General features: G+C 47.6%; 1 protein-coding gene across 1 annotated transcript; it reads left to right on the top strand.

The window, feature by feature from the left end:
• Positions 1–5,341: 5,341 nt before the first annotated feature.
• Tcl1a (TCL1 family AKT coactivator A) lies at positions 5,342–9,876 on the top strand. The gene is made up of 4 exons (XM_078049005.1): positions 5,342–5,540; positions 8,041–8,211; positions 8,587–8,641; positions 9,140–9,876. The coding sequence occupies exons 1-3, from the start codon at positions 5,424–5,426 to the stop codon at positions 8,635–8,637; spliced, it is 339 nt and encodes a 112-aa protein (XP_077905131.1). The 5' UTR covers positions 5,342–5,423; the 3' UTR covers positions 8,638–8,641; positions 9,140–9,876.
• The last annotated feature ends 711 nt before the right edge of the window (positions 9,877–10,587 follow it).

The following is a 10,587-nucleotide window of genomic DNA, read 5'->3' as shown; positions in this document are numbered from 1 at the left end:
TATAAGTACTGGAAAAGAAAAGCAGGGGAGGGGCTGAGGATGTGGCTCAAGCAGTAGCGCACACGCGTGTGGCCTGGGTTTGATCCTCAGCACCACATACAAATAAAGATGTTGTGTCCGTTGAAAACTAAACAATAAATATTTTTTTAAAAAAAACAAGAAAATCAGGGGAAAGCTTTAATTTGCTGCTAAACTAATCATTGAAACTAATACAAGAGGGGCTGTGGCTCAATGGTAAAGCACTTGCTTCTTACTTGTGAGGCACTGGATTCAACCCTCAGCACCACATAAAAATAAATAAACAAAATAAAGATATTGTGTCCATGTATAACTAAAAAAATATTTTAAAAAAATAAACTAATATAAGAGTTTAGCCAGGCATGGCGGTGCACACCTGTAATCCTAGCAATTCAGGAGGCTGAGGTAGAAGTATAGCAAGGTGGAGGCCAGCCTTGGCTAATTGGTAAGACCCTGTCTCAAAATAGAAAAGGTTGGGGATGTTGTTCTGTAGCAGCCCCTCGGTTCAATCCCCAGTACCTGAAAATTTGATGAATTTTTAATTCATGAAAACAACAATTGTAAAATATGCAAACAACAAAATCGTTAAATAGGAAGAAACACACTAAACAAACATATGCAGCACTTCCATGGAGGATATTATAAAGTTCAATTAAAGAAAAAAAAATTCCCCAATGTATAAATTCAGTGAAATGCAAAAAAAAAAAAAAAGTCTTGAGAAGACATACAGAAATGCAAAAGTTCACCAATAGCTAAACGATTTTGAAAAAGACTGAAAAGGCGGTAGGAACTACCCACGAGGTATTCCAAATTCATAATAATTTCTCTGGAAGTGTTTTGGTTTTTTTGAGAGAGAGAGAGAGAGAGAAAGAGAGAGAGAGAATTTTAATATTTATTTTTAGTTTTCGGAGAATTTTAATATTTATTTTTAGTTTTATTTGTATGCGGTGCTGAGGATAGAACCCAGTCTGCACGCATGCCAGGCGAGCACGCTACCGCTTGAGCCGCATCCCCAGCCCCTGGAAGTGTGGTTTTTTATGATGAGGACAGAAGAAAGAGAACAGAGCCCAGAAACAGCCCCGTTTCAACACAGGAACTATGTATCCAATAGTGGTGGAACCTACTTAAGATTAATTTCTCTGTCTGTGTAGAATAATCTTTGAAATCTTGTGTAGAAGGACAGATTGTTCAGCAATCGTATATAATAGGATACATTATTCAGCAGTGTTTGGGAGACTGGCTAAACAGTTGGAAAAATAAACAAGCTTGTTCCTATCCAACCCAGACCTATGGAGCATAAGTCTACACTGCCCACATAAAACAAGCCCCACACATGTTAATCAACTAGAATTCCATATAAAAATCCCTAATATTAAAAGTTAGGTCATGAGATACTTTGCAAATTGTACAAAGGACATTTTCAGTGTAAAATTTGAATGAAATCCATAGTCAAGATATTATATCAGTTTATCTAGAAACATGAAGATTGTGAGCCAGTTTTCGAGGAGGAATAAAAAGATGCAGTATATGAAATATGTTTCTGAGGGAAAATTACTGTAACCAAGTTAAATTTAAAGAAAGATTAAGAGTGGAACTAGAAGAAAAAAAATAAGTAGATATGAAACATCAAAAATACTGTAGGAAATTTCCAAAATGTGCAATAATCTCAGGGTCAAGAAATGAATGACACAAATTCAGTGCTCACTCAACAGCTTCTCAGCGTCCACTACTGGGCATGCGTGAGCAAGGGTGATGGGTTGTGTTGCCAGTTTGCATTTGTGTTTTGTGCATGGGGACAGGGTGGAGTTAGGGCCTTGCCACACAGTGGTGGTTCATAGAACATCAGAATTAGCCTCACCTAGAAATGTTTGAAAAATGCAGAATCTCAGGGACTGCCCCAACCCTACCAACTCAGACTCTGCATTTCAACAAGATCCTCTTGTGCACCTGAAAGTTGGAGAAGCACTTAGAACTTAAAGAAAACTCTTACTAAGTTTAAAGAGAGAGATGGTAGCTAAGCAGTGGTAGTACTAGGACCAGTCCCCAAGTTCTGCTTTAAATATCCTTGTCCCAGATTCTCCGTTAATCTAGAGATACAATTTCATCCCTTATGAGTAAAGGTAATAGCATCGTTTTACCCTCACTTCATCTACAGTTTTAATTAACTGAAATATGGCCCAGATCTAGGAATAACCAAAATCCCACTCCAGGCTGGAGCATGGAAGCTTGACATGGACCCTTCAGGGCTTCTAAGACGTGCCCAGTGGCAAGGCCTCAGATGCTCACAATGCCAATAAAGTCAGTGTTCTGGCTCCTTGCCCACAAAAGATTGGAAGCAGCAGATTTAAAGTAGGTCAAAGGGGAAAAAGTAAAATATGGGGTTGGGATGAGGGATCCAATGAGAATTGGTGGTAGAAAGAAGAGCTTTGAAATTTTCATGGTTAGTTTTATAAATCTGTTCATACCTCAAAACCAGCATCTCAAATCTAAGTGGTCCTCACCCCTGGCTGCATGTGAAATCACTCAAAGGGTCATTAAAAAAATAAGAAGAATACACAAGCCTGTTTCAGAGATTCTGAACTACCTGGGTCGGGCTGGTTCCAGGTTTAGGCATTTTATGCAAGCTTCCCAGGTGATTCTTAGTGGTATAGGGCCAGTCAGAGCAGGAGCCAGAGGCCTGGGCACTGAAGGCCTTCTAAGCACGGTCTTCACAATTTGTTGCAATCACTGACAATAATTAGCTGGGTCGACTTTGGTTACTAGGATTTTCTTCTAAGAGGAAAAGCTGTACATTAGATGTGATTTTAACAGAAAACGAATAGCCTAGAGCTAAATGATACAGAAACACATATCTTCATCTTGTGTCCTCCAGAGAACAAGCCAGCATTAGAGGATGAGCCATCTCCTCCCCCTGCCCCGCCCTTGTAGGCCCACAGATCACCTGGTGGTCCTGTTATGATGCAGATTCCAATTCAGGAGGCCTGGGGAGGCTGGGATTCTGCAGTCCTCATGAGCTCCAGGTGATGCTGTAGAAGCTCCAGGGTCCACACTTGGTATGCCCAGGCTGTAGATCAGCCTGCTGACGGTGACTCATACTTCACCCCCTTCTTGGGAACCCAAACAAGAAGGATGGCTTTCTCACTCCAGAAGAGTGAATTTTGCAGGGGTCCTTGATATCCAGAGCCCTCAGTCCTGTATAGTCTTTCCTGAACTAACTTCACAAGCTTCCACGTTTTATCGAATCCCTCCTCCCTGAGCCACTCTGTTGAAAGATCAGAGACTACTGAGACAGAAATGGACACACAGAACCTGGCCCATTCATTTCAAAAGTGGGGCACTGAGGCCGAGCTGGCAAAGGATCTTCCAAGCTGACAGGCGATAGTGGTCAAGTCAAAACTAGGCGGCCTAAGGCAGGACTGAGAGCTTTAGCTAGGGAAAATAATTCGTTTAAACATCTACTTCCATATTCTCAGGGGACCCTCAGACTAATAAGGAAAGAGTCAGAAGGGAACAGAAAGTTCAAAAGACTGACATTGGAGCTCTAAGACAGGCAGATACCATGCTGGAAAGCTCCCTGTCTACTAGGCCACACCAAAGCAGTTGTTTCCTCTGGTAGAATTTCCATGAAGAAGGGCCAAGGCCCCCACAGCAGCTGCCCAAAAGGCCTCAATCATCCTTATTTCATTTCATTGTTTGGAACCCTTTCTCAAGTAAGTTTCTAAATCCCACACGAGAATGGTACATACTCTTGCTCCATATTAAGAAGCCCTTGTGCAAAATTAAAGAAATATTCTTTTTCAAAGTGGGGGGAAAAAAGGAGTCATTTTCCCAGAACATTCAGAAACTCACCCAACCAAGTGGATCTGATTCTTGGCCCATTATTCATTTCTTTATGGCCTCTTAGAAAAGCAGAGTGGGTATGAACAAAATGGACAAATTCAGTAGCATTCTGAGTCCTGGGGCCGTGGCTGTGGCTGGATCAGTGGCTACCCTGGTTCCTAGGGGACCCCCTTTCCATGCCACAAAAGGCCATCCCGGAGGCCTTTAAACTGGATTTAACATTTCTGACTTCAAAGCTTTGGACTTGGCTCAGACTTCCCTGACAGAGCTTATTCCTGAGGTTTTCATCTCGTTGTGTGGCTATGTGGGACTGGAGTCAAAAAGCCATCCACAGGGAAATCGGCCTGAAAACCTCAAGTCTGAACATTATATACTCACATCACTTAGAGCTGCACGAGCAAAGATGGTTGCTGGGCTCACAGCTGCTCGGCCTCCAAGCTTGGCTTTGCTGTTGTCTTCTACTTGCGCTCCTGGTTAATCTAAGTATACCTCTCTGACCTTGAGCTACCTCAGCTTCTGCCAACCCTGGGAACTGGGCTGTCTGGATAAGCGCAGAAGCAGAAACTCACCTGCCAGGTGGAGCACATGCCCCTTCCTGATCACTTATTTTCACTTGAGTGGCATTTCAAAGATCACTAATAGTTTTCTCAGTACCTCTTCAGAGAGCAAAGAGCTAGAAGATGAGGCACCAAACTGCTACCAGCAGTGATGTTTGAGCAACAAGCCTGGAGCCGATCTTACATGTTTTTCATTATGCTTTACTTACTTAATTGTCTTAATGGGCATGTGTTACTGCAAAATAAAGTGAAATTGTTTTCCTTATTTGTTGTAATTTACAAAGAGATGGTTTGAATCATATAACCTAGGGACTTTTCAAATCCATTGATCTTGGGGTGGAGACAGGGGTTTCTTTTTTTAAGTATTCATCTTAAATGATGCGTTCACTAATGAACTCAAAGCATAAAGGGAACCCCCCCCCCCAGTCCGCCACACCAAGTTTTGCAATAGCTAATAGATGACCACAGCATCCTCAAAGCCATAGAAAAGGCATGTCTTAGGGCGGGGTGTACTTCCGGAGTTGCAGTTTGCCAAGGAAACTGATTGTGCCACACAAAAGCTCAGGCTGAAGGTGATTTAGTGAACCTGGGAAAACCCAGGCCTGGTTCAGGCTCCTGTGGGTTTCTTCTAAACCCCCAAATGTGGAGGGAGCCCCCAGGCTCTGGATTGCTTTCCCAGTGCACAGTTGAGTTCCGAGCCAAAGCCCCAGGGCCCCAGCAGTGGGTAGTGCCCAGAGGGCAAGGCCGGGTGGGAGCCTTGGGGAAGCCCCGGGGCCTGATGGGACCGGGCCTGCACTCCTAGATGCCACCAGGATTGCAGAGAGCAAGGCTTCGCGCCCCGCCCTATCCCCGCCCACCCGCCTCGAGCCCGAGCCCCGCCTCCTCCCGCCCCGCAGCCAGGGGGCGCCCGCGCTGGAGACTATAAAGCCCAGCAGTCCCGCAGCCCCGCGTTATCGGGCAGCGGCACCTGGCTCCGCTCCCGTCTCTTGCAGGGCCAGAAAAGGTGTCATGGAAGGGTTCCTATTCGAGCCGGATTACCCCCCGGACCCCGACCGCCTGTGGAGGTGGAACATGCTCTTGTATGTGGACGAGACCTACCGAACCTGGTTGCCCATCATCATCAAGGTACAGCCTCGTGAGCCCTGGGCGGGCCCTGCCTGCAAGTGAGCCTCGGGCCCAGCCCTCGAGTTCCTCGGGCCCAGAGGAGCCTCTCCTGTCCCGCATGGTGAAGGCCCCGCCGGAAGACTTAGAAGGCTGGTCGGTCCAGGGCGGCCCCAGCTGAAACTTTTTAGAACTGGGCTCTGTAGGATGGAAAAGAGTGCTTCCAGGAGGCTGGGAAAACTGCTAGGGCATGTTGGCCAAGGATGGGGACCTATTGTCTCGGAGCATGCATGATGTTGAGCAAAAGAGGACTCTTCAGGGCTTCAAGGTCCTAGTTTATATAAAATGGGAATATCTTTAAAGGAAGTGATTAGTGCATGGGTCACTTACCAGAGTCTGCTTAGGTGGGCCCCAGAAATCTGTATTTTAAAAAGCACATTCAGTAGATAGCTATAAACTAGTGTGAGAAGCTGTGCCCTGAACTGCAGGGTTTTGTACCCCCTGGAAGCTTTGGAACAGATAAACTTAGCAGGCAACAGCAGTATCAAACTTTGACTTTGTTTTATGTGTGAGCCCTTAAGATTACTCTTTAGTGTTAACAGGTCTTTGTAAGAAATATAACTCTTTTATTTAAAAAAAAAAAAAGGTACTATCCATCAGAGGTTGGATTTGCTCAAAGAAATAGAAGCAAAAATTGTTAGCAACTCCATACATAAACCTTAGAACATGCATGTAATATAGTATACAGGAAAAGGCTATTGAGGGTTAACTATGTCTCTAATTTGCTAATGAGAATCTGAGGCTTAAACATGTAAACCTGTCCAAGGTAGTGCTGCTAGCAGGTAAGATAAGGTTGCAACAGGCTCTTTACTACCACCTAAATTTGCAATTTTATTGTTCTTTAAAATTTCTAAGTATAGCCAGGCCCAGTTGCTCCAGAGGCTGAGGCAGGAGCATCAAGAGTTCAAAGCCAGCCTCAGCAAAACCAAGGCGCTAAGCAACTCAGTGAGACCCTGTCTTTAAATAAAATACAAAATGGAACTGGGGATGTGGCTCAGTGGTGGAGTGCCCCTGAATTTAATCCTGGTACCACCCCCCAACCCCCCCAAAAATTTCTAAATATACATATATAGACCTTTTCCAAAATCAAATATTTTCTTTGTTTTAAGTCAAGTATTTGAAAAATAATTTAGGCAAATATCTTTTTTTAATCTCTAGTTGGGGAACATCTTCTCACCAAAACCACAAACCAGACAGTTTTTCACAATCACGATAAATGCTACCTGAAAAATAACACATCCTCACACATTGGGGCAGGATCTGACTTGCGTAAATCCAAGAACCAGTATCTGTAATATGGAAGGATTTTCTTAATAAAAAGGAGGAATAATACAAAGTGAAAATAGTTAAAGGATATAAAAGACTATAAACACAAGAATGGTGATTTTCAGGGCACCGACACCTTGCACTGTGATCCAAATATTTTTTTTTTTTGACTTATTTGTAACAATTTTATAGAACTATTTTCACTGTGGAGAAATACTGGCTGAACAAATGTGAGTGCCTAGATAATATGCCAAGTACCAGTTCTGGGCTTGAGGATTTGCAGTAAAGGTGACAGAAACCCACTGTATCAAAATAATAAAGCTGGTACTAAGTTGTGCAGGAGAAAAATGGGCCTAGAGGCTGAGAGTCCCTAGGGTTGGGCTTTGTGGATATTTTTGTCCTTGAGTTGGTGAATGAAGCTGATGTGCAGTTATTGATAAAACCAGCGGGTTTCGTCTCCACTCTGTCACATTGCTTTGTTATATTTTAACAGACATGCATTTGAGTAGAGACCCCTAAAAGAAGGGTGCAAGTCCCGTGTAGCTTTGGGGAGAATGTTCCAAGCAAGGAAGGCAGTAGATGCAGAGGGTTTCTAGAAGCAGGCAGAATGGTGCAGGTCCCAGAAAAGCCAGGAGCCTGTGTGGCCGGAGTGACGTGGAAGGTGGCTAACAGGGCAGAGCAGCAGGGGCCTGGCTGCATGGGCCTTTGGGACTTTCGGAATTGTTCTGCCTGTGCTGGGAGGTGCTGGGCAGAGAGTGGGCACAGGCCACCGCAAATCAGGAAGTTGTCACCACAGTCCAGGCAGGAAACAGTGGTAGGTAGGGAGTGAGGTTGGTCTGTCACCAGACTGGGGAGCTGAGATACTGTGTTTAGAAGAGGAGCTTGGACAAAATGTTTAAAATGAAAGGAAAAAAAAATCCCATGATGGCTGAAAGGGCTCCAGGCAGAAGGGCCCCGGGTCTAGCCTAGCCACTGGCAGCTTGGCAGGAAAAAGTGTGCTTTTACGGCCTGCCTGGCTGGCTAGACTGCTGGCCACCAGAGTCCCTGAGAAGAGCATATGTGGCCGGAGCTGAGTGTTGGGAGCAGTGACCGCCAGCCTCTAATGCTGGGCCCCTGTAAGTCCAGGCCAGGGCTGCTGGGTGTCCTGGAGGAGCTGGTGAGCAGGACCTGAAAGTGTTCCCTACTTTTTCCTCTGCAGATGGAGGGTAGCCTCCAGGTGCTCATGCGCCAGGAAGACTACCCCTTGGAAAGCCCTCTGAGTCCCAGTGAGATGACTCCGAGCCTCCTGCCTGTGTTGTATCAGCTATACCCTGAAAGAAGATACCGAGGCTCAGACTCCAGCCTCTGGCGCATAGTGTACCACATCGAGGCAAGCACAGGTCTCCCCCGGGGACAGAGTGGGGGATCTTGGGCGGCCCTGCTCCCACCCCATGTTGGCCTCTGTGTTCTGTGTTCCCTGTCCAAGCACCAAAGTTAAAATAATGGAGGGGATTAACAACTGTGGGTGGCAACGGGCTGGATCAGAAAGTAGTTACAACTGGAAGACTGGTTGTCCTCTCAGGTCCCCAGGGAGACGCTCTTTGGCCAACAGTCACAGGCCAAGCCTGAAGGGGAAGACCTGGGCCACCCAGGTCCCATCTGCTGCTCAGGCCACTAGAAAGCCTAGGCAGGATGGAGGGAGAGTTGGCAGGGCACTGGTCTGATCACTCTTTGTCTCTCTCCTTTCCTGCGTCCCCACCCTCAGTACAACAGGGTAGAGGACATGCTCCTGGAACAGCTGCCGGCCCCTGAATGACATGGTGAGCATCCTTGAGGGCTTAGTGGACCCCTCCCCACCTATTGCCCAGAGGGTCCCAGGGTTGGGCCAGGCTTCTGGAGGCCCAACCCCACCCCCCACCCCAGGCTTTCCTTTGCCACCTAGAGAGTCAGAGCCATCTGGTAAATTTTTGCTTCACACTCATCTGAACAGGGCTGCACAGGTCACAGCTGACACTTTTATAGACATCACTGTATTAAACGGCCTGTGTGACTTGATGGTCCCATCAGCCGAGCTGGGCCTTTTAGACGTCAGAGGTTACACGACCAGTTTGAAGCACTACAGTGACTTCTGGTGGCAGAGCCAGGTTTCAAATCTATGTTCTGTGTTCTGTGTTCATGCTCTGCCTGGTGCCGATGCCAGCCTGAGCCTCTAGGGGCCACAGCAGCCCACGCAGTCCCGGCCACGCCACCCCCACCCCCCCACAACCTCCGTCCTGCGGTCTGCCCTCCTGGCGCTGAGCTCATCTCTCCCTTCCCAGGTCCTGCGGTTCCTGCCTCCACTGGCCCCAGGCCTCCAGTGGGGGCTCTCTGTACTTGTGTTCACCTCGTTTGCTAGTCCGTGTGTTCGTTGCCACGCGCTGTGGTCCAGGAGGAAGCAGATGGCTGAGGACGAGCCCACCCAGGCTGCTGGACCTGCCTGCAGCCCCCTTGGCTCCCTCAGCCCTCAGCCCTCAGGACTCCGGGATCCCTGTGGGTGGTGCCAGGGAGCCCTGGGTCCCTGTTGCTTCCTCCAGGTGTCCATCGGCACCTGTGTCTCTGGTTTTCTCAGCTGACATGATTTTTAGCCTCTCTCCCCCCCTGTGTCCCTCACAGCAATTAGTGTGTGGACACTCAGGGGTGTTTTTTCTTCTGTTCCCCTGGCTTCCTGAGCCTCTTGAGAACAAGATCTACTTGCCTGAGCAGTGGCCTTGGAGACCTGGGCCAGCCATGGGGTGCTGTAGCTGCAAAACCCCACCCACCCGCGAGGTTCAGGTGCAGTTCAAGGGAAAGCCTGAGGGGAGCCATGTCTATGTCCAGGACTTGGAATCCTGCTGGCCAGTGACTGCCGCCCACCAGGTAGCAGGAGGCCAGGTGAGTGGGCACTGCCTTGGCTCTCAGGTTGCCCACCTCCAGAAGGGAGAGAGATTGTGTTTACCCCCTGACAGGTGCCCTCACACCGGGTATCATGAGGTTTCGTGTGGCATGAACACTTTGTAACATTGCCTGATTAAATGTAAGAAAATTCATCAAACTTGTGCTGTGTCAGCTTCTGTCCTCCACCTGGGGCTAGTGGGGAGAAGGGGGAACAGGCAGTTACCCAAGAAGAATGCCCACTCTTTCTTCTCCTTGCCCATGGACCAAGTTCTGTCCTTTTCTCCTTCCCAGCAGGAGTCCCCCCTGCCTGAAACTGTCCCCTAGCACTCATGCCCAACTAGACTTCCTTCCCCACCTCCATGACGGCAGTCACAGCCTATCCCACCCTGATTCCCAAGATCCGCTGCCCTCCTGCTCTTTGTAAGAGGATGTCTTCTAAAGAAAGGATCTGTGAGGGAACTGGGGAGTCCTGGGTCCTTGTCACACAAATGGGGTAGAGGAGGTGACACCTAGAGGCTGCTCTGAGGGCTCAGCAGGGTGCTGTAAGGAAAAGGCTCCCAGCATCTACTAAGAGAACCGTGTCGGAAACATGCGTGTTCTCCCAGCTTGCTCTTGTCCCAGGTCCTGACCTGGTACTAGGCAGATAAGCATTGGCATCGCACACTACAGCTTGTATTGCTTGTCATTGTAACCCAGTGCCTTGCACAGGGCCTGGCAAGCAGGTTTGGTCTGTGGGAACAGTGACTGTAGACACCTCTCTGTGGAGATAGTGTAATGCCAGATTCGAGGGATGCCAATAGACCTTCAGGAGCCGAATCCGATGCAATCACACAAGAGTCTTTATTGCAAGCTC

This window comes from Ictidomys tridecemlineatus, chromosome 5, assembly GCF_052094955.1.
Source record: "Ictidomys tridecemlineatus isolate mIctTri1 chromosome 5, mIctTri1.hap1, whole genome shotgun sequence".
Lineage (NCBI taxonomy): Eukaryota > Metazoa > Chordata > Mammalia > Rodentia > Sciuridae > Ictidomys > Ictidomys tridecemlineatus.
The sequence above is the reverse complement of the archived record's forward strand: the minus strand, read 5'-3'. Positions and strand labels throughout refer to the sequence as shown.

Excerpts from the sequence above, each read along its gene's own strand:
- Tcl1a (XM_078049005.1), top strand. The coding sequence starts at position 5,424 with ATGGAAGGGTTCCTATTCGAGCCGGATTACCCCCCGGACCCCGACCGC. Across the intron at positions 5,541-8,040 it reads GGTTGCCCATCATCATCAAG|ATGGAGGGTAGCCTCCAGGT; the intron begins GTACAGCCTCGT and ends TTTCCTCTGCAG. Across the intron at positions 8,212-8,586 it reads GCATAGTGTACCACATCGAG|TACAACAGGGTAGAGGACAT; the intron begins GCAAGCACAGGT and ends CCCCACCCTCAG.